The 21322-nt window shown below is 54.3% G+C and overlaps 8 protein-coding genes across 8 annotated transcripts; 3 read left to right on the forward strand and 5 right to left on the reverse strand.

The window, feature by feature from the left end:
* Window positions 1–389: 389 nt before the first annotated feature.
* On the reverse strand, window positions 390–1488 carry BO80DRAFT_448261 (D-isomer specific 2-hydroxyacid dehydrogenase family protein; the record flags this gene model as incomplete). Its single annotated transcript, XM_025721659.1, has 2 exons — window positions 390–901; window positions 969–1488. The coding sequence occupies 2 exons, from the start codon at window positions 1486–1488 to the stop codon at window positions 390–392; spliced, it is 1032 nt and encodes a 343-aa protein (XP_025571783.1).
* A 284-nt stretch (window positions 1489–1772) lies between these two features.
* BO80DRAFT_448262 (putative phenol 2-monooxygenase) lies at window positions 1773–3955 on the reverse strand (the record flags this gene model as incomplete). Its single annotated transcript, XM_025721660.1, has 6 exons — window positions 1773–2729; window positions 2783–3015; window positions 3066–3100; window positions 3155–3612; window positions 3664–3877; window positions 3939–3955. 6 exons carry the CDS (start codon window positions 3953–3955, stop codon window positions 1773–1775), a joined length of 1914 nt encoding a protein of 637 aa, XP_025571784.1.
* Window positions 3956–5064: 1109 nt separating this feature from the next.
* Window positions 5065–5934, forward strand: ccpA. Its single transcript, XM_025714095.1, has 2 exons — window positions 5065–5222; window positions 5268–5934. The coding sequence occupies exons 1-2, from the start codon at window positions 5208–5210 to the stop codon at window positions 5838–5840; spliced, it is 588 nt and encodes a 195-aa protein (XP_025571785.1). The 5' UTR covers window positions 5065–5207; the 3' UTR covers window positions 5841–5934.
* A 447-nt stretch (window positions 5935–6381) lies between these two features.
* Window positions 6382–7639, forward strand: BO80DRAFT_504670 (uncharacterized protein). The gene is made up of 2 exons (XM_025724437.1): window positions 6382–6507; window positions 6567–7639. The coding sequence occupies exons 1-2, from the start codon at window positions 6496–6498 to the stop codon at window positions 7440–7442; spliced, it is 888 nt and encodes a 295-aa protein (XP_025571786.1). The 5' UTR covers window positions 6382–6495; the 3' UTR covers window positions 7443–7639.
* BO80DRAFT_428127 (WD repeat protein) lies at window positions 7592–12165 on the reverse strand. Its single transcript, XM_025720179.1, has 7 exons — window positions 11948–12165; window positions 11678–11866; window positions 9338–11584; window positions 8851–9294; window positions 8559–8805; window positions 8263–8513; window positions 7592–8212 (listed from the first exon to the last, which is right to left on the reverse strand). Exons 1-7 carry the CDS (start codon window positions 12026–12028, stop codon window positions 7706–7708), a joined length of 3966 nt encoding a protein of 1321 aa, XP_025571787.1. The 5' UTR covers window positions 12029–12165; the 3' UTR covers window positions 7592–7705.
* Window positions 12166–12766: 601 nt separating this feature from the next.
* On the reverse strand, window positions 12767–16319 carry BO80DRAFT_189164 (Sfi1 family protein). Its single transcript, XM_025714096.1, has 2 exons — window positions 16079–16319; window positions 12767–15991 (listed from the first exon to the last, which is right to left on the reverse strand). The coding sequence occupies exons 1-2, from the start codon at window positions 16140–16142 to the stop codon at window positions 12786–12788; spliced, it is 3270 nt and encodes a 1089-aa protein (XP_025571788.1). The 5' UTR covers window positions 16143–16319; the 3' UTR covers window positions 12767–12785.
* Window positions 16320–16465: 146 nt separating this feature from the next.
* On the forward strand, window positions 16466–16952 carry BO80DRAFT_428129 (uncharacterized protein). The gene is made up of 3 exons (XM_025720180.1): window positions 16466–16562; window positions 16633–16728; window positions 16778–16952. Exons 1-3 carry the CDS (start codon window positions 16497–16499, stop codon window positions 16796–16798), a joined length of 183 nt encoding a protein of 60 aa, XP_025571789.1. The 5' UTR covers window positions 16466–16496; the 3' UTR covers window positions 16799–16952.
* Window positions 16903–20467, reverse strand: BO80DRAFT_389429 (isoleucine--tRNA ligase ILS1). The gene is made up of 2 exons (XM_025717115.1): window positions 19963–20467; window positions 16903–19827 (listed from the first exon to the last, which is right to left on the reverse strand). Exons 1-2 carry the CDS (start codon window positions 20389–20391, stop codon window positions 17023–17025), a joined length of 3234 nt encoding a protein of 1077 aa, XP_025571790.1. The 5' UTR covers window positions 20392–20467; the 3' UTR covers window positions 16903–17022.
* Between the last annotated feature and the right edge of the window lie 855 nt (window positions 20468–21322).

The raw sequence follows: 21322 nt of genomic DNA on the forward strand, positions 1-21322 counted from the left end.
TGAGACCGAAAACCACAAGATATCTGGATCAACACACCAATGATAAAGATCGAGGCTTCCAGGCAAAACTACCGGGGAAGATCACGCCTCCATCGGACTGCAGGGACCCTCTCAGGCTGCAAGGCTTCAGCCATCTCTCCCCCTCTTCTGTATTGAGGAATACGCTGCTCTGCAGGTTATCAAGCGTTATAGCTGATACCGTCTGTTCACCGCTCCCTATCACAGGCCATTATCTTGAGCCACCATCTAGACCAGCACCAAACCGTCTCAGGGCGACCAGAGTACACACCACGCAGGTAAGCAAATGACTCGCAGCAAAACATTTGAGCTATACAGTTCCAAAGGAATCAATCTAACAGAGCTTCTTGGTATCTATCAGACAAAGTTCGTCACGTTACTACATTCATGAATTCGCCCACCAGCCACTTCTCCACCGTCTCCTTCAACAGCCGCTCATAGTTCACCAACGTCTGCTGCGTGGCCCATGCCAAATGAGGTGTGAGAACCAGGTTCAGGTCCTCAGTCCCCTCGGCCAGCAAGGGGGAGTTCTCCGGTCCAGCAGGCTCCTTTGCAAACACATCCGTGGCAGCACCGGTGATCTGGTTTCTCTGCAAGGCCCGCACCAGTGCCTCTTCATCCACCACTCCTCCTCTCGACACATTGACCAAGACCGCATGGGGCGACATGGCTTCAAACTCGGCAGTCGAAAGGAGATTCCGCGTAGAGGGTGCCAGCGGGACTGCGATGAAAAGTACCGTGCTCTGCTTGATGACTGCGTCGAACGCGACTCTCCCTTGTTCGTTGTCAGACCGAATCGGAGCGCTAGCATCCCCACGTTGTTTGCGCTCCGCAATAATCACCTTCATGCCCAGCCCGCGGGCCAATTGGGCGATCCGTTTCCCTGGATTTGAGTCAGACTCATCGTGTTCCAGGCAAATCGCGTACCATGGATACCACCGGGAACGTACCAACAGCGCCATTTCCAATAATTCCGGCCACCTCCTCCTGGCAGGTCAGGGGATGTGTTCCGTCGTGGTTGAGACAATCAAACACCAGAGTCTTTTTCCGGGGCCACTCGCCAGCCCGGGTTAATGTGTGCGCACGCAGGACTCTCCGACGGGTTGAAAAATATAATCCGATCGCATGTTCCGAGACAGCCTCGGTATTTGCCGCGGGACAGTTGCTCACGAGAATGTCCCTCGTTCTGCACGCTTCCAGGTCCACACAGTCGGTCCCCGCAGCCACTATCACGATTAATTTGAGATAAGGGGTCACCTCTGGAGACAGTGCCTCTGCATCAACCCGCAGCGCAGATAGGACCAAAATCGAGGCATCGTGAATGCGTTCGTGGAGTTCAGAGAGCGAAGTCTGTCCGTAGAGGGTTGTGGTGCAAGTATACGGGGCAGGAAGTTGGAATTCGGGGATTTTGATGAAGTCGGCCTGCAGGGCCACGATGTGGTGGTCAGTTGGAGATGAAGGGGGCGCCATGATAGTTGTCACTTGGCAATGAAAGAAAAGAGTAAGTCAGTCCCAGAGAACTCTGGGGATTCTGTGAGATTTATTCTCCCGCCCTTACAACACTGCGCCTTGTCGATGACACCGACCCACTGACGATAAGCAGATCGACCCGCTCGGCTCGCAGCCGGTCCTCGCAATCACCAGCCTGTGAAATGGTTATCTATAATCATTCTCTTGCCTTGCATAACAATCAAGGGCTCGAAAATATCGGTCGATTCTTCTAGACACCAGGTCTATCATGTCTACTGCACGGGTCACGGTTTAACCTCGTGAAAGATCCCCTCAAAGTATTCGGTCACTCCGGCCACATCCTCGAGCTCTCCCATCCATCCGACATGCTGATCCGGCCGCAAAACAACCATGGCGCCCTTCGATCTGTCCACTCCCCACAACTCATAAGCGTTGCCTTTGCACTGCTGGTCCCAGAAGCACTCGCTGTCACTCCATACCTTCGAATAGTCCCAGCCCTCGTTCTCGTCGAACTGACGCACAATTGGGGGGAAATCACTCAGCTCCACTTCATCCACTGGTGCACTGTGGATGGCTTTGACCTCGATGACGGAGTCAAGCTTTTGCTCGGGGGGTGTGAAGCGTTTCAGAAGCTCTGTCAGTCTGTCACTAATCGCCGACAGGCAACTCTGCTGGTCCTGCCGCCGTACATCGCCGGCCAGAAGCAGGATCCGAAAGCGACCGTCACTCTTCAGGAGCCGCGTAGTCCACCACGGCTGGCCATCGGCCTGGTTGCGAATGAGTGCCGCAGGGAATCTCTCTCCTGCCACAAGGTGCGTGGCCATTGCTGTGCTGCCCTTGTGTACTAGAGGGCTCGCCTTGTAGAACGCGACGTGTCCCTCTGCGAAAAGTTCGTTTTCAACAAATGCTTCCTGCATGGCCGCCTGCATCTCGTCTTGCTCCTTCTGGGATACCACGAGTCCCTGTTGCTTCTGCTTCGCTTTCTTCAGAAAGAAAGAGCCCCATCTTTGGTCAAAATCCAGGACCTTCTGCGCGAGTTGATGACGCTCCGACGCGTATGTGTCGAGGATGGAGGGAGATGCCATTCCTTTGAGGACAAGCCCCAGCTTCCAGCCGAGGTTCAAGCCGTCCTGAATACTCATATTCATGCCCAATCCTATCTTCGGGCTGTGGGTGTGGACAGCATCTCCGACCAAGTACATCCGTCCCTTGTTAACGGTAGGGGTGAGTCTCCGACCCACCTGTGAATGCCTATCAGTCATGGCTCATCGAGGGAATGAGAGTTGGGAGGTACCTGATATGCAGCCCACCAGTGACAAATTTTGAAGTCAAAGTCGTAGGGGGCCATGATTTTCTTCACCCTCTCGCGAAGCATGTCTAGGGTTACTGTCGACCGGTCGAACGAATCCGCCACCACCTCGTCGTCCTCTTGCAATGGGACGTAGAGGCGCACGATATTGCCTTCCCTCGTGATCATGAGCAGATGGCCGTGCGGGCCGTCTATCGAGGACGGCCAACGGATGTCCGCTGTTTTTCGGTCAGGCTGCTTGCTTTCTCCGTGTAAGGCATGAACTCACGGAAATCTGTAATTGGAACCACATCCATCACACCCCTAGAGAAGCATGGAAGTCAGCCAGGGCCATGATTAAAATGGCAAGAGGGCTACCAGATATGATCCAGGTGCGACCCCTCAAAGGGAATATTCAGTTGTTTTCTCGTCCAGCTATGTGCCCCATCACAACCGATGAGGTACTTGGCCCGGATTGTCTCCACTGTGCCGACCTCGTGCTTGCGTTTCTGAATGAGGTCGTCACGGTCATCCGGGGCTGGGTGGTAGGGACAGGTCCCCGGGATGGGGGCTGGGGTTGCTTCCGCCTCACTTAGGGTCCGCAACTGGACCGTGATGGGATACGCCTGTGGATCATTCTCGAGGCTCTCATCATAGCTTAATGACTCTCCAATGACACCCCTTTCAACGTCGAGGCTGGAGGTGCCTCTGATAGCATCCAGCAAGAATCGTTCGATGCGGCCCTGGGTCAATAAGGCCATCCGATATGGTGACGAGGCATGGATGCTGCTCTGCTGTTGCCCGGTACGTTGCAGGCCCCCCTTGCCGTCTGGTCTCTGGGGGGGCTGTCAGTGACTGATTAATGACCAGCTTGGCCGGGCACTCACCCAGAACATAAATGCAGCCGCGTGGTAGCCCTCTTCCATCACGCGGTGGGCAAACCCCATACTATCAAACAGCTCGAGCGTTCGACTCCTCAGACCATCCGCATGGCCTCGGAACAGCTTGGTGCCACGTTTGTCGATGATGCGAGCATTGATGCCATACTGCGCCATCCAGTAGGCAACCGCCAGCCCTGATGGGCCAGCACCGATGATGAGGCTAGCAGGGTCAGTAGCAGGGTGGGAGGCAGAGACGGAAAACTTGCACATCAGTAGAAGACTCGATCGAGCCAGTCATGGTGGGATACAAACAAGCGAAGCAGGATGATCCGAGGGATTGGAAAGATGATAGTGCAGCTCCAAGACTGTGATGCAGCTGGCTACTTATACGGTGAAGTCGTGCCTCTGTCCAACATTCCCATTCGGAATAAGCGACTCAGCACAATGGGGCTTCAACCCCGCTGCTTATCGCTCCACCCGGGCTCGGGGTGTTTCTTGGTGCATTGAGGCCGTATCTACTGTCGCTCTGCTGGGTAGATCCATGATCATGCCCGGGATTCCTTTTCTTTGGTGTTTCGTAGGACGGCGGCGGGGACGCGAAACATCGCATTGACAGCGCCCATCTACGATTCGACTGGGCCAAGCAAGATGTTCTCCGCTGGCACAGGCCATTCCCCGCTAAGCTAGGTATTGGTTCAATTGGACAGGAAAAGTTGATCCTTGATGGTCCGATGGCGTTGGGTTGCGATGTGGATTCTGCAAGCTTGATGACCAGTCCAGTTCACCTTCGGCCACTGCCGGTCAGCGCGACGCGTCAACATGGTCGATCGGCAATGTGATGGCAGTGGAATAGTGACTGCCTGGTCATGGCTTGACTGGTTCTGTATCCTCCGACCCGTAAATGAATCAGCGCTGTGCAACACGGCGATGCCCGGTCGACCCCGCACTCGTCCAGGCGCCTCGTGTCGCCATTCTACTGGGAACCAGTTCTTCCGTCAAATTGAGTGCCAATGATCCATGCGCCGTGGAAAAGGCATCCGCTGTCAGTGGAAGACGCACATTGCTGTCGGATGGAGCACGCGGGCTTCTCTCGAGACCTACGGGGTACCAAGTAATGATGATCTCCAAACTCCCCGCTGCGCTTCTGAGGGAAGCTGATTTCGAGGTGGCGACCATTTAGGCAGAGACACGACCCTGGATGGGAGGAATCCATCCCTGTGTGCATGAACCCCTCCACCCCTTTACTGACTATGAAAGCCACCATTCGTGTCAGCTTGATAGGAATTACGTTCCACAGGGGTCAAGGGTGTCGAAGCTTTCTCAAGTCTCTTGTCGAGTTTCCCCCCTCGATCTACCTTTGCGATCCGGCGATCCATTCCACACGTCCACTTGTGCATTCCACAACAATGAATGTCAAGAATCAAGAATTGTTCCATGAAGGCGGCCCGGAGACTTTCCCCGGTTTAATTTAAACATGGTCTGCTCGCTTGGATCCATTTTTAACAATACTCGTTCTTCCGGCCTCACTGAGCTTATTGTACCCTGACAAAATGCGTTTCTCCACCGTAAGTTGTACCGTCCGTGCTTTGACACATTACTCATGAGATTAGCTCCTCGTCACCTCAGCACTGTGCTTGACTCCAGCCGTCTACGCCTACGGGGTGGCCGAAGTGACAGCCAGAGCCCACGCGGACTGTCATCCCGACGACCCCCCGAATGATCGTCTCATTGGAGATCCGCAGGATACGGTGGCCACCGAGGACACGTGCGAGAAGATCGAGGTGAAGCATGGCTTTGATATTGATGCCTACTCGGTGAGCCTCGTCGACATCACCAAGGATACGTCGGATCGATGCCACGCTCTGGGGATCTATGCGAATGGGGAGTGCATGGGCTTGCCCAATGCGTTGATTCCGTTCTTTCCTGGGGAAACCCAGGGTGAGAGCCGCTGCTTCAAGGATACGCCTTTTGACAAGTACCTATACGTTCGGCTGTTGTGTGATGCCGATGACAAGGACAAGGACAACAAAGATAAGGAAGATGGACCGGAACAACCCGAGTCTGAGGATGCTAAAACCGAGGCACCGGAAGAGCCTGCCGCGCCTGCAGCATCTGCAGCATCTGCAGCACCTGCCGACAAACCGAGTGGTGGTAATGATCTTCTGAGTAGTCTGGGTCTGTAGGAGGGAGAGGAGGGAGATGAGATGAAGGCCGCCATGTACTAGTATGACTACGACAATTTAGATTACCATAATGTCAAGCATGATGCCGAGTGTATTGAGTTTACAGTAGGAATTGTCCTTTACATTGGAGCCGTATCCCAGTAAATCTCTTACCCTATTACCCATCACCAAATTTACATAGCCGGTCTATACACAGCCCCCCCCCCCCATCTGCAGCTAATGCAGACCAACCCCCAACATGAACCATACCACAGCAATCATACCCAGTATACCACCACTGCCCTTGCACTCCTACCCATGAGCAAGAATCCATCCCGCCCGATAGATCAGACATATCCATACAGCAGCACCAGGAATGCACCGATGGGGTCCCAACTGAGCAACCACGACCAGCCTCCATCACTCACCCGAGGAATGCCAGCCACGCCACACGCCATCCACATACGCGATGGCTTTTTCCCAGTGTTTAATGTGAGGCTGGACATGAAGCAGGATATAAAGCGGAGTTTGTGCCAGTGCAATTGCAAGGATTGATTCAGAGCCGTTCTCTCCACCTCATCTAGGCTAATATCAACCTCACTCACATACACCCCAACTCAACTCGACACATACTTCCCTCCATCACAACACGAGGCTTCAATTCTAGTCTCTCAACATGCGACACCATGTACACCCCCCATCCTATCTCTCCAAACCACCCAAAATCAACTGACCAAATCAATCTAGATCCTCCCCCTCCTCCTCCTTCCTCTCACCTTCTCCCTCCCCCTCACAACAGCCACCATCACCGCCCAAATCCGTCCCTCCTTCCATACCACCTGTCCATCTACCTCCACTACCTCCACCACCACCACCACCACCGATACCTCCTCCTCCGACACATCGACAACCCTCCACCCCCGCACCCACCACATCCCCATCGCCAAACCCATCCCCCTCCCTCACCACCCACACCCACACCCACCGGGTACAATCCCCCTCCACCCAAATACCTGCCAATCCATCCCCATCCCAGATACCTCCTCCCCAACCACCACCACCACGCATGTGTCTTTCGATACCCAGATCCAGGGGTCAGGAACGGGAACAGGATCAGGCACAGGAGGGGTTGAATACTGCAATGTCACGCTACATGAATACCCAGGATGCGTGGATACACCCTTCCTGGTGAGTCGGGTGGATGGGGAGGAGGGTAGGGGGTGGGTGGGGAGTGGGTGTGCTGCGAGGGGTGCATCCTCTGGGACTGGGGCGGGGGTTGGGAATGGGAATGGGGGCGTGTGGGTGTTGTTGGAGTGTGAGGATTTGCCTGGTGGTGCTGGTGGGAAGGATAAAGATACTGAGAGTGAGAGTGAGGCTTCGAAGGGAGGGATCATTCACGGCGGTGAAGAGAGTCAGAACGGGGATGATACTACTGGCAAGACACAAGAGCAGGATGACAACAAGGTAACTCCGCTTGGCTCCATACACGGGGGCCTGCTGAACTCGACGGCGCTGCACGGGGCGAATTGGAATGCCACGATGGGGAAGATGAATATGACGGCGCCGGTGATGCGGAGGATGTTGGGAAGACGGGATTGGCGGAGGCGGTTTTTGAGGTATTGAATGGTGATACATGATGGGGTGAGGGGATGGGATGCGATGGGTAATGTCTTATGAGTCCTGATTGATGCTTATGGTTCATGTCTTGTTTCGATGTGTCGTGATTTGAAAAGTGGGCTACTTGTAGAATGAATCAGAATGATGATATACAAGCTTGGTCGGGTATGGATCATATTGCATAATATTATACAAGAAGCTAGAAGGAATCCATGGCCGCAACTACTCCATACACCTGTAGAATCACTAGGCATATGCACGCAGACACGTTAGAACCCGAAGCTATCAAGCAATGAGTTCGCATCCGGCTCCTGAAACGTCGTCGGAGGGGGCTTCGGTTTCGGTTTCGGCGCCACCGCCGCTTGGATACTCTGTCGCAGGCCATCCTTGATCGGCAGGTCGGCCACCACCAGACTGCTTCGTCGTCGCAACATCTTGCGATAGTCCACGCCGTCGTCCAGTTCCAGCGGGGCGTTTTTGGCGGGTTGAGGCGAGGGAGGTCCGCCTAGGAACTCCCAGTGGCGGACCAAATCAAGAGCTAGTAGATCGCATCCCATGCGGTCGTATAACCGGGCATTGCGGATGATGAAGCTCCATTCTGCCTGCGCAGATACCTTCGAAGCTCCTTTCAAGGTCTGCAGCGTCTTTTCGCGCAGTTGTTTGTAGAGCACGACTAAGGCGGGGTCGTTGGACAGATAGGACTTCGCCTGCAGGGGAATGATTCCGGGGCTGCCGGGAGATGCCGGGGTCTCAGGGATAAGTGACTCGACGGGGGACTAAATGACAATGTTAATGCCTGTTCCCTTGTATGATGGAATCGACTTACAATCAGCGACCGAACGGCCTGGCCGCGACGACCCAGCATCCAAAAAGCCCACGAAGCCATCCACCGGTTGCCGTCAGCAGCAGCCTCCGGCAGGACCTTTTCTTCCAGGATTTCCTTCAACACGGGACCGTCATCTCCCTCATACGCACGTGTAATGGCAATGGCCAGCTGGAGATCGCCGACTTGATTGATGCAGACTAAAGCAGCATCCCGCAAATGGTCGGCAAGAAGGAAGAAAGTGGCCGCATATTCTACACACGTTAGCTAATGAACCGAGGTTGCAGTGGTAGACGCACCGAATCTTCGCTTTCCAAGCAACGCATATGCGTTCTTCAAAGCCGCCGTCTTCCATCGCTGTTCCTGAAAGTTGTTGGCAAGCAGTCGTTGCGTTGCACCTTGCTCGCGATTTCCATGCGCCATTCGCCAGAGACCCTGAAGAACGTTCTTCTTCTTCAAAGCGAGGTAGTACAAGGAGCAGTCGATCGGGTTCTTGTCTTCGCTCTTGGTATACTCGTTCCGAGCAACAACCTCCAGTTGGGCCCGCTGCACTTGTTAGCACAAGCCAATAAACCACAAGAGACTACGTACCACGGCAGCAGCATTCGACAGCCACATGAACATCCCACTCTCTCTAGCCGCTTTCCACGTCAACTTGCCGCTGAACTGTCGGGACACAAGGTCGACCAGGATGTCCTGACTGCCACTGTAAAAAGCCCAGACGATCTCTCGCCAGGACACCGTGTCTTTGTTCGCCACGCCTTGCGTCCGGCGCAGCATATGCTGCCGGAAAAAGAGAAGATACCGGGCAGCATTGTCATCCATCGAGCGCCGATGCTTTTCAACAGTCGCGACACACTCAATCGTGTCCACAAGACGGAATTGCTCTTGACTCGACAGCTGCGGTAGGGCGAAACGTGCCAGGTTCTCATTGAGTATCACAGCAGTATTCTCATCCACGACCGTGGACTCATCCTCCAGAGACAAATCTGCGTATGAGGAATTCATCTCTTTAGAAGTGGCTCGTTGCGGGGTCTAGAAGATTAGCTGCGTACTGAGACTGGTCCAAAAGACTTACATCATGTTCCACATAGAAATCTTCCAAAGGCATATCCAAGAAGCCATCAATGTCATCGCCCTCCGTGTGGAATTTGAGTTTCCGGTGAAGATTCATAAGGACAGAGTGCACCAGATTGTTCTTGCCACTCAGGATGCACTGTGCCAGGAACTGCGGGTGGAAGACAGGCAGCGGCCCATTCAATCGACTGACGACGTCGAATAGATCAACAGTAGACGACCCGCGGGCTGGGATGCGCAGCTGAGAGACCAGGTGATCCGCCGAGTCGATATCATTGCCATAAACAAACAGCTGGTTCCCCGCCCCGATGGCGAGACAACCATTACTCAACCAGCACGAATCGCCGATCGGATGTGGGGTGAGATCGCGGATCCAGATCTCGCGAATCTGCGTCCATGACGGGCGCGAGTCAAGGTAGTCATAACGAAGCTGCGAAAGAAGGATGACTTTATGCGGAAACCCGACGGCCAGGATCGATTGCATGTCTGGGGTCGACGTCCAGTCCAGGTCGCGGATGATATCGCCTGGTGAGAAATGCTCTTCAAATTCCAGCTGCGCATCATTCATGTCCCAGATCGTCAAGTGCGTGCGGTCTTCGTCCACCAGAGCAGCTTTCCTGATGGAGCTTCCGCTGGCAAGGGACGGGTTCGTAATGCCCGTCTCGACCGTCGAGGTCAACAGCCATTCGACGCGGCTCTTCTCCCTGTCGATCTTGGCCGTCCATGTGCGGACAATACCAGTCTTGGTATAGGAGAGCGCGATATCCGGCGAGAAGAGGTCAAAGAATCCAGACATTTCGGCTTTGCGGCCAGCTGGATCAACGGGCAATATGTAAGTAATGTCTTCTTCAATCCCCAAATGAAAAGTACAGAATTTCCGAAGCTGACATGGAGTCTGCTCAGTCGGGGGTCGGAATTCCCAGGCAATTCCATCCATGCTGGCCCCGATCGTTGCGACATATACGAACCCGTTCTTCTCGGCAGTAGGAATCGGCAGGACACACAGCGGTTTGCTTGACAGTTGGAACGTCGTAGCGGCCAACTTCTTGGCATGGAACGGACGGATATCCCAAAAAGAAATTCCATTGTGATGGAGGTTGACAAGAAAGTCTCCGTCTTCGAGCACACAGCTGCGATGAATATGCTCCTCGGAGTACAACGAGCTCTGGCGAAGAAGCACCGTGCCATGTTCTCGTTGCTTTTGTTTCCAGATCAACGCCTTGTTGTCATCCGTGCGCGAGGCCAGCGTATGGCCGATGGCATTACGAACAATCTTCTTGATGGGCCCGTTGTGTCCAGTCCAGGATGCCTTCATGGATATCCGATTCTGGCGCGGTGCGGGATCGAAGAACACATCAACTGGCGAATCAAACCACTCAATGCGGCCGTCAAAATGGTGGACCAAGACACTGATCGAGTCGCCCGGTTCTGCACCTTGGAATGCATATAATTGTGCATAATCTTCGTCCTGCGAGATTCCAGGCATCAAAGCGAAATTCAGTCCCTCCACATGCAAAATGTTGAACATGTTCATTTCGGATTTGGCCTTGGATCCGACATCTTCCAAGGCCCATGCCGACATATGCCCTTGCCCGTCAATCACCACACAAACTTCTGGGCTCTTGTTCGCAACTTCAATGATATGCTCCAGCGTGTGATTATCCTTGTTCCCGGTGCTCCTCTGCACCGCTCGCTCGGTGGCCATACAAAAATCCCGACTATCAACGATAAACCCATACCGGCGGGTTGTATCATGCTTGTCCGTCGCATGTCTCGGTTGAACTGAGGTCGCCATATCGATTTGCGCCCACAGTTGCAGGGCGGCCGGAGCATGGTGATCGATAGTCGCCCACACGCGGATCTTATTGTCCGCGCATAAGGTATAGAACACATTGTCCATAGATTGCTCCCGATGGTAGGGTCTCCGCCAATGTATCCCAGTAATGACCGTCGGATGAGGAAGATACGACACCTCAAACCGAATGTCCGTCCCGAACGCGAGTCGTCGCCACACCTTCAGCATACGGTCGTAATGTCCCGTGGTGACCAACAGCGTAGCGTCGGGCGAGAACCGCGCAAACTTGACCGGATTCGCTAGCTTCTGCTTCCAGACTTGCCGCGGGGTATCGTTCAAGAACCAGAGGGTGAGATGGGAGTTACCCAGCAGCAGCTCATCGGAGGAGCCCCAGGACAGGGTACGGATCGTCTCATTATCATCGGCGCTGCGAAACGTTTGCACTAGCGACCACTATCTCACATCCATCAGCATACAGCATACCCTCAATCCCTCCCAGAAATGGCGCCCATCCAGCCATCATCCATCCACCCAGGGACAACGGACCTTCAAAGTACCATACTGAACACCATACGGCTGATAGATAAACACGTCCGGCCCACCACAAACAGCAATCTTACCCGAGACTTCATCGATAATCACCGCCTCCAGGGCGTCGGTATCATCGACATAGATCGTTTGTAGGAGCTGATGCGGACCGCCGAGGATAACCAGTGCATGGCCGGAGATGTATGCCTGGAACGAGTGCAGAAACAATCAGCCAAATCCCACCTCACAAACACCAATGAAGCCAATCAAGTACTCTGGAAATCTTACCACAACGCGAAGCCCATCCCACAGCGCCGTGCTGAAAGCCTGGAGCTTCGTTGGGGGCCTCCCCGGCAGTACCGCTCGCATCGAGACGGTCGTGAAATCAAATAGTGGATGCGCGTGGATGCGCTCGCGCGGCGCTACACCATTGCCAGGTGGTGGCTTAAGAAATTATAATTCGAAAGGGATCGAGCGAGAGGGGTTTGGTTAGGCTATGACCGAAGGATTGGATCCGGGGGACACGACACGGGGCCAGCTCAGTTCCAATCGCTCTGGACGATCGCCACGGCCCCGTGATCTACACCGCCCGACGGTGGCTGCCATACCCCGGACTTCGTTTGCTATTGAGTAGAGAGGGATTGTTACTAGACCCTCTTTTGTGCAGGGTTAGCTGTGCTTTGGGTTGGGGTAATCCTGACTATTGCTACAATGGTTAGGGACTGTTGGTGAGGTTGGTGAGTGTCTAGTCGGTGCGTATGGTAATATCGAAGAGCTCCCTACGTCATGTCTGGTTGTGGGTGAAGAATCCAACCCAATCGGAGATCAATGTTCCTTGATCAACCGGGATACAACTTTGAATCTACACTTGTTAACGATCTTACACAAAGGTATCAAGATAAGCATGATCATGATGTCAATTCCAATATCCGATGATTCATCATAACCGTCTGGCGGTCCCAATCAACCACTCGAATCGAGTGTATATCCAATCACAGCAAGTAATCTACACCATGTCCTACGATGCAAAAGGGTATCAAGTCCTTCGGCCAAAATTGCCCATCCAAAACAAAAGAAACAAAACATAAACAAAGAGCAAAATGTACAGCCAAATCCTATACACGTCTCATGGTCGTCGGCTGGCCGATTTTCGACCATCGCTCGGCGACTCGGGTGGTTCTTCATCCACAAACCGGACACTGGTCCCGAGGGTGGTCCGGCGTCGGCTCGACGTCGTCCGCGGCAATATAGCTCCAGCGCGTAAGAGGCGACTGGCAAAGGGGGTGTATAAGGGAGTCGCCGGAGTGGTGGAAACCTGCGCCATGGCTCGCGCTCGTGCGGCGCGCTTGGACGGCGAGGTGAGGTAGTTGGGTGTTGCTAGGGGTGTGGTCGAGGCAGCTTGGGTGTCGACAACCAGTCCATTCGGTTTGAATGGCGTGGTGGTCTGGTACCAGGGATCGAAAATGCGTTGGTTCGTGTCGGTGCCGTATGCAGTCGCTCCGTCGTAGTTCTTCATCGGACTGACCAGAGGCCCTGGTGCGTCTCGCGACTCGGACTTGATTCGTGCTTTCTCCAGCCAATTGCGGAACATTCCGCGACAATGCTTCCTCAAGTTGCGCTCTTTCATGGCATCCGCCGTCTCGGCGCTGCTCTTGACCTGGAACACACGGAAGCTGAGCTTGCGGAGCTGGATGTTGGCCTGGCCTAGGACATGCACCCGGTTCATGTCGTTGGCCTGTTCCTGCTGACGCTGACTCACAAGCAACGCCTCGGTCCAGCGCGTCAATTGCTCGCTCACGATTTGATGCGCATAGTGATTATCAGCATAGTCACAGTCCTGGATCCGGTTGATCGTCTTGTCGTGCCATCGAATCAGTAGCTCAGATATCAAGGACAGGGAGTTCTGTCGCGAGATCTGTATGGCGTGCTGCTCCATATCCGTTACATGCTGGGACTTGGAGTGCCAATGCGACAAAGCCTTGGATGCAAGGGTGATCTTGATCTTCCTCCGAGTCTGGATATAGGCATCCTGGCGGCGCTTTTTGGCGGATTCAATGGTCGCTATGCGCCATTTTTTGGTGAATTTGGTAGCCAGAAAGTAAAACCGAGCGTTCTGAGCCCAGCCCCCGATCTTGACCAAATGCTGATACTTCGAACGCCAGACCACGAGCGATTCCTGCGCCAGGCGTGGGGCGTAAAATTCCGAGGCCACCATTTCTCGGTCACGCTGCAATGCTAGCTGATCCCGCCAGCGTTCCAGCTTGGATCGGAGTAGATCTTCGTTGCGTTGACCTTCAAATACCTCCGCGCGGTCGAGTAGTTCAGCATAAGTCCCCCGGACACTGGTGATAAACGTGGAGAAGACTTCACGCTTAATCCGCTGCTCCCTGATGCGCTGCATAAGACGGTATCGTTCTGCCAGGATCCATTTGTACATCGCTTCCAGCTTGAGCCGTTCCTCGATTCGTGCATAAAGAGCCTGGCAGCGAAGCAAATCATTCCACGTCGTCCACGCGTTGCGTAAGACCCGTTGTCGATCCATTTCCCTCGCCTGCTTCAGCATTTGGGCACGATGCACCCATTGTGAGTAAGCCGCTTGGAGGATGTGCGTATCCACCATTCTGGAGACGCGGGAGGCCACCGGCGCTAGATGAGCTTGAGCCTTCCATTCCACAAATGTTTCCTCCAGAAGCTGCCGACGCTCAACTGATACTGCCTGTTGCTCGGTAGCAATCACACCTCGGGTTCTTTGGAGCCAAGCCTGCCATATTGAACCCATGGCATGCTGTTTATTCCTGACTTCGATTTCATGCATACACTCTCTGTTTGTTCGAAACTTGCGCAACCAATACAGTAGCGAGCGTCTCTTCAGGCAATAATCGTACCATTGCGGGGCACGATGTTCGCAAAAACTCCAAAACCATTGCCAGTAGAAGGTATTTTTAGATTTCTCGCTACTGATAGCGACAGCCTTCGCCTGGTCCTCCTTGATCTGCTTGGTCTTTTTCAGCCATGTATTGAACGGCCTTCGCATAGCAAAGCGCTGGGCCTTCAGTTCGTTGACCGCGGTGATCTCGCGCCATGCTTGAAAGTATTTGACGCCAAGAATATGGCGCCGCGCCGCAGAGGTTCTCGCGACTTCATCTGATGTGAGTTGTGCCCAATGGGAGAACGCCTTGGTGAGGAGAAAGAGATCCCGAGCCCGTCCAGCGCGCTCTTCGAGGCGTTTGAAGAATCTCTCCGTCCGTTCCGTCTGGCGTCTGTCTCGAATGATCGTATGCCATGTTTCGAAGGCTTGGCGAAGCAAGGTATACCGGTCTCGATTAACCGCGACAATTTCCATGTTTTGATGGCTTTGCCTGGCTTGAATAGCCCGTTTTACCCACTGAGTGAGAACTCGGCGGTTGATTGCGCGTTGCCGATACATATTGAATGTCGACGCATCCCGCAATAAATCCGACAGGGACGGTCTATATAGCATTTCTGGGGGCATCTCCGGTCGGTCAATGTGATTGATGCCCTCTTCCTCGGAGGACACCGACGATCCCTCCTCCTCTGAGCCATCGGATGAAGCTTGTGAGCGCCGCGCACGTGAGCTTTCAGCTATTCTTTCCGAGCGATCGCGGTCGACGGCAGATCGGGCATATAATCCGTTGGGGAGAGGCTTCTCGTCCACCACTTTCGCTGGAGCAGACGACTGCGCCGCTAGGAGGTCCATCCGACTCATAAGCCGGCGACCTACTTCAATGAACTGCGCCATCAACTGGGTTCGGTCGGGCGATTCGGTCTCTCGAGAAGCTACCGCACGCTTCGGGGACGGCGACGGTTTCGAAAACGGATACTCGGGCTTGCCGACTTCCAGTCGCGACATGGACGATCGCGAGCTTGGACGATTGATGAAGCTCCGTTGCGTAGGATCGTCGCCAACATCGTACATGCTGTTAAAAGATGCTCGTCTCCGTAGAGGTGTCTGCGTTTGAGGCCGGGGCTGTGTCGAGTCTTCTCGAGTATCACGGATCCTCCGCCTCGGCCTACTCTCGATCGATGGCACACTATCCGCATACGTTTCATCGTAACCATCATCTTCGCCGAATTCGATAACGATGCCCATCCGTTCTAACAAGTTCTCGAACTTCTCAAAGAGCGAGGTCCCTACGGCATCTTTGCTTCCCATTTTGAGCAAGAAGCGCATGCAGGCATAGCCTGGATCCGCATCCACGCCATGTTCCGCAATAACCTCATCGTAGGCATTGAACAACACTCGGTACGGGAGGCGCTCGACTTCTGGGTCCCGCTCGGCGCGGGTAATGACTTGGTAGAGGAGACCGACATCTACGGGGGAAAACACGGGGGAAAACTATTAGTACAACGGGGAACCCTATCCACGGGACAACGGAGGAAGAAGATGCGACGGCATACCTTCATCAGTAAGCGAGGGGTCTTCGTAGGACAAAGGTCTTCGCTGAAGGGGAACGGGAGGCATCGAACTGTCCGCGGCCTAAGGCGCGTTTTTCGCATCTGGGTCATGGAGGCGGAGCAGGAAATCAACCATTGCGAGGCACACGGTTGGGGTGGGAGACAGCGGCCCACAGTGGTCGAGGCTGAGAGTCAAGTCGACCGCACGAGGGATCCCAAATGGACCGATGGACCCAATGGCACGGCCAGCGACAAGTCATTGGCTTTTTGGGGCGCCCCCAAGTTGTTTTTCGGTCGTGTCGCGCCGGCGATGGAATGTGTCGGTCAGGTGATGTCTTACGTAACCGCCGCTTTTTCGTGGCCGTCACAAACAACATCCCAGAAGCCTGTTGCTATAGCATCCGCTCACTGATCACGTACCATGGCGTCGACCAAGACACGGCCCATCGAGAAGTTTGCAAAGGCCGCCTCCAAGTGCTCGGCAGAGGTATGTGTCCCTCTGTTGGTTTCATTGTCGGCCTGCCCTCGCCGAGTGCACACTGACGGACGGCTTCCAGGCGGCCGCGTACGGCAAATGCGTGGTGGCTGATTACAATGCCGTGCAGAAAGACATGTGCGCTAAGGAGTTCATGAAGCTCAAGGACTGCTTCTTGGTAGGGTCGACATTGACTAAGCGCGTACACTGCTAACTGGACTCAACAGGCAGCCTCCAAGAAACCTTAATGGTGGTGGGGTTGCAGAAGAGCTACGTGGATTAGGCGCACTGGGGTTGGCGTTCGCCCGGACGGCGGTGTCCATAGGAAGAAAAACTTATCATTTGTAGAAATCATCATAGACATCATAAACATGTGTAATTTTATTCAGCAAACTAGCAAAACACAAGCTTCGTAATCGGTGGATATTGTATGGTCTAAGCTACCAACATCGCGGGGTTAATTGACCAAAGTCTACAACTTCAACAAACGCAACAGGAAGGTTGCCTTTTGGACTTCCTGCTCCTCCTGGATGATCATCTCCGGCTCGTCACCGCTGGGCAGCTTGCCATCCACAAGCTCATACCGGTCGAGCGGTCTGCGCACAACCTTCTCGATGGCCTGGGCCTGCGTCTCGAAAGCCTTGCTGATGCCGACATCCTCGGGGTCAGACAGGACGACATACTCCATCTTCACGTCGTCGGTGGGGACAAGACCCGCCTTCTTACGCAGACGCTGCAGACGGTTGATGATCTCACGGCCCAATCCTTGCTCGGCCAACTCGGGGTACAGGTTGGCGTCGAGAATAGTCAGCGCATCATTGTCCGTGTTCGGCTCCATGTTCGCGGACGACGGGTCCTCCTTGAGGCCACGTTTCACGACCAGGTCGCCTTCAACCAGCTCGATGCCGTCAACAAGCATCTTCTTGTCCGCAACGAACTTCTTCACATCCTCGCTGGTAAGGGATGGCAAGGCCTTCTTGACCTTCTGGACCTCCTTCTTGAGCTTCTTACCCAGCGTCGGCCAGTCGGCAGTCACGCTGTACTGGACATTGTACGTAGCCTCGTCAGAGGTCAGGACAAGCTCGAGAATGTTCAGTTCCTCGAGAATGTAGCTCTGCAGAGACTTGACATCGTCCAGGTACTGCTGGTCCTGGTGGATGACGACGAGCGTCTTCAAAGGAGTCTTCAGGCCAATGTTACGGCGCTCACGGGAGATACGGGCCATATCGATGACCTTCTGCATCCGGGACACACGTCTCTCAACGACCTCATCGAAGAGCTCCTCCCGGACCTCGGGGAAAGGAAGGAAGTGCACACTGCGGCTGTCCTCGCTGCGGAGCGCCTCAGGGATGTGGGGAAGAAGTTTGAGGTAGATGGTGTCGGTAAGGAAAGGAGTGAACGGAGCCAGACCACGGACCAGAGTGTAGAGAACCTCGAAGAGGGTGTTCAGGGCGTGCTGGGTGTCATCAACACCATTCTCACCCTTGAGACGTCTGCGGTTGAAGCGAATGTACCAGTTCGTGGTGTTGTCAATCAACTCCAGCAAGCGAGGAACGACCGTGTACAGGCGGTACCCTGCCATCTCCTCGTTCACGAACTTGAGGAGACTCTGGCAACTAGCCAGGATCCAGCGGTCCATGACGTTGGTGTTGGTAGCCTCGGCCTTCGGGTCAAAGGTGTAGTCAAAGCCCTGAGTCTTCTTGAACAAAGCGGCCTGGCCCTCAAAGAACTTGTAGCTGTTCCAGAGGGGAAGGAGAACCTTGGCGACGATCTCCTTGACACCGGACTCCTTGAACCGAAGGGGCTCTGCGCGCACAACAGGGGAGTTGATCAAGTAGAGACGAAGAGCATCGGAACCGTAACGGTCCATCACCAGGGAGGGATCGGGGTAGTTCTTTAATCTCTTGGACATCTTCTTACCATCTTCCGCAAGGACAATACCATTGACGACACAGTTCTTGAAGGGAAGCGTACCGAAGAGGTGGGTACCCAAGACGGTCAGGGTGTAGAACCAACCACGGGTCTGGTCGAGACCCTCGGCGATGAAGTCACCGGGGAAGCTCTTCTCGAACTGTTCCTTGTTCTCGAATGGGTAGTGCTGGGATGCGTAGGGCATGCTGCCAGACTCGAACCAACAGTCGAAGACCTCACTCACACGGCGGAGGACACCCTTGCCCTGCTTGCTCGGAATGGTGATGTTGTCGACCTTGTCGCGGTGGAGGTCCGTGAGTTCTCCCTCGTAGCCACTGAGCTGCTTGAGCTCTTCGGCGCTACCAACAGCCACGATCTCCTTGTAGTCATCGCTCACCCACAAAGGCAGAGGGGTACCCCAGAAGCGGTTTCTCGAGATGTTCCAATCACGGGCATTCTGGATCCAGCTAGAGAATCGTCTTTCCTTGACAAAGCTAGGCACCCAGTGGGAGTCATCGATGCCCTGGAGCATCTGAGAGATGATAGGGCCGATCTTGACGAACCACGCGGGCACGGCCCGGTAGATCAAGGGGGTGTCGGAGCGCCAGCAGAATGGGTAGCTGTGAGTAATCTGGCTGTCGACGATCAAGCGACCAGCAGCCTTGAGGTGCTTGATAATGCCCCTGTCGGCCGCCTTGACGTGTTGGCCTTCGAAATCCTTCACTTCGGCCGTGTAGCAACCCTTTTCGTCGACGGGGTTAGGGGGAAGTCGAGATTCGCTAATGACGCCTCCCTCCATGCCAACTCGGTAATCGTCCTCACCAAACGCAGGAGCCTGGTGGACAATACCGGTACCATCCTCAGCAGTGACGTACTCGGCGTTCAGCACCCGGAAACCGTGCTCCTTGAACTCTTCGTAGAAGTAATCGAAGAGGGGCTTGTACTTCCAGTCTTTCATGGCAGCACCCTTGAACCGGTCGACGATCTTGAACTTGGCCTTCTTGGGATCCTTGTACAGGGTCCGGAGCAGAGACTCGAGGATGATGTAGTGCTTTCCAGAAGCCTCATCAAGGATCTTGATATATTCAAAGGTGGGGTTAACCGCAAGAGCGATGTTGGAAGGCAGGGTCCAGGGGGTGGTCGTCCATGCAAGAAGGGAAGTCTCGGGATCCTCCACCAGGGGGAATGTGACGACGACGGCAGGATCTTGCACATCCTTGTAGTTCTGCTGGGCCTCGAAGTTACTGAGAGGGGTGTTGAGGGCGGTCGAGTAGGGCATCACACGGTAGCCTCTGTACACGAGGTCCTTGTCGAAGAGCTGCTTGAAGACCCACCACACTGATTCCATGAAGCCCACGTTCATGGTCTATGACTAAGTCAGCATGTCGCGGCAAATCAATGAATCCAAGACTATGGAAAGAGAACAGCAGCGCAGATCGAGAATATCTCATCGAGGATCTGGAGAAATTCTAAAGACGAAAGCCCGAGGTAAAGAACACACCTTGTAGTCGTTGTCAAAGTCAATCCAACGACCCAGTCTCTCAATAGTCTGGCGCCATTCCGAGGCGAATCTCATGACAATGGCTCTGCACTCCTCGTTATATTTTTCAATTCCAAGCTTCTCGACAGCCTCCAGGCCCGACATGCCGAGTTTCTTGTCGATCTCGTACTCGATGGGCACACCATGGGTATCCCAGCCAAAGCGACGCTCGACATAGTGACCCTTCATCGACCAGTAGCGGGGAATGATATCCTTGATGGTGGAGGCCAACAGGTGACCATAGTGAGGCAGACCGGTTGCGAACGGAGGGCCATCGTAGAAGGTGTAAGGTTTACGGCCTTCGGAGAGCTCGACCTGCCTCCGGAAGGCGTTGATCTCCCTCCACCTCTGGAGGATGACCTCCTCCTCGTGGGGAAAATCAATGGACATGACGGGCGGGAGGGAAGGGCAGGAGGAACTGAGTTGATACGATCTTCCAGGGAGGGATCCGCGGGGTAGATTTAAGCCCAAGGTGCGCACAGCGGCAGAATCGTTGACTCACCCCGCGCACCGATTTTTTGTTCCCGGCAGCCAATCAACGCCGGCCCCGCCTACCGCCGGAAGAGGGTTCGGTCTCCGTCGATCGACACTAAATAGTGAGTGATACTATAGTGCTACACCCCTATGACTCTATGTACAAACAAAGGAACAACACCGGCTTACATGGCATGGCTGTGACTCATGAAGCAAGCCAGTGCCTTCATTATCTGCCTGGCGAGTGACGAGAAAAATGTATCCAAAATTGTCACTCATGGCGTCTACGCCTTGAGCAGGTTACAGGCTCTGCCTCCCTTTAAGCAGTCTCGTCCTCATCCTCGTCCTCCCCATCTTCATCCTCATCCTCATCCTCATCTTCGTCTTCATCTTCGGCCTCGGATACTTCCTGTCCGAGATCCTTCAAACGTTGCTATGGGACACAATGAGTCAGATGCGTAACTGTAACAGGGACAGTTGGCTTACCTTGTCCTGGCTTCTCTTGGCTTCCAGATCTCCGAAAACAATCAGCAGATCCTCCAGCTCAGATTGTGCTGCTTGACGGGCTTCTTCCTTCTCCTTGGCCTCGGCCTGGGCCTTCTCGAGCGCTTTCCGGGCCTCATCAAGAGCTTCGGCGGCCTTACGTGCAGCTGCCTCTGCCTTTTCGACATCGCTTTCGGCTTTCTCAGCTCGCTTCTCCAATGTAGTGCACTTGGAGGTCAGTTCATCGTGTGTGGACTGTAGATCTTGTGTAGACTTTTCTTTGGCGGCGTCCAGTTCTGACTGTAGGGTCAATGTCGCAGATTTGAGATCAGCAACCTCAGTCTCATGCTGCTTCTTAACAGCG

The sequence above is a fragment of the Aspergillus ibericus genome (genome assembly GCF_003184845.1).
Source record: "Aspergillus ibericus CBS 121593 unplaced genomic scaffold BO80scaffold_44, whole genome shotgun sequence".
NCBI classification, from domain to species: domain Eukaryota; kingdom Fungi; phylum Ascomycota; class Eurotiomycetes; order Eurotiales; family Aspergillaceae; genus Aspergillus; species Aspergillus ibericus.

Excerpts from the sequence above, each read along its gene's own strand:
- BO80DRAFT_428127 (XM_025720179.1), bottom strand. The coding sequence starts at position 12,028 with ATGCGAGCGGTACTGCCGGGGAGGCCCCCAACGAAGCTCCAGGCTTTC. Across the intron at positions 8,514-8,558 it reads GCTTGGAAAGCGAAGATTCG|AATATGCGGCCACTTTCTTC; the intron begins GTGCGTCTACCA and ends TAACGTGTGTAG. Across the intron at positions 8,213-8,262 it reads AGGCCGTTCGGTCGCTGATT|TCCCCCGTCGAGTCACTTAT; the intron begins GTAAGTCGATTC and ends ATTGTCATTTAG.
- BO80DRAFT_189164 (XM_025714096.1), bottom strand. The coding sequence starts at position 16,142 with ATGCCTCCCGTTCCCCTTCAGCGAAGACCTTTGTCCTACGAAGACCCC. Across the intron at positions 15,992-16,078 it reads CCCCTCGCTTACTGATGAAG|ATGTCGGTCTCCTCTACCAA; the intron begins GTATGCCGTCGC and ends TTTCCCCCGTAG.
- BO80DRAFT_428129 (XM_025720180.1), top strand. The coding sequence starts at position 16,497 with ATGGCGTCGACCAAGACACGGCCCATCGAGAAGTTTGCAAAGGCCGCC. Across the intron at positions 16,563-16,632 it reads CCTCCAAGTGCTCGGCAGAG|GCGGCCGCGTACGGCAAATG; the intron begins GTATGTGTCCCT and ends GACGGCTTCCAG. Across the intron at positions 16,729-16,777 it reads AGCTCAAGGACTGCTTCTTG|GCAGCCTCCAAGAAACCTTA; the intron begins GTAGGGTCGACA and ends TGGACTCAACAG.
- BO80DRAFT_389429 (XM_025717115.1), bottom strand. The coding sequence starts at position 20,391 with ATGTCCATTGATTTTCCCCACGAGGAGGAGGTCATCCTCCAGAGGTGG. Across the intron at positions 19,828-19,962 it reads ACTTTGACAACGACTACAAG|ACCATGAACGTGGGCTTCAT; the intron begins GTGTGTTCTTTA and ends ACTTAGTCATAG.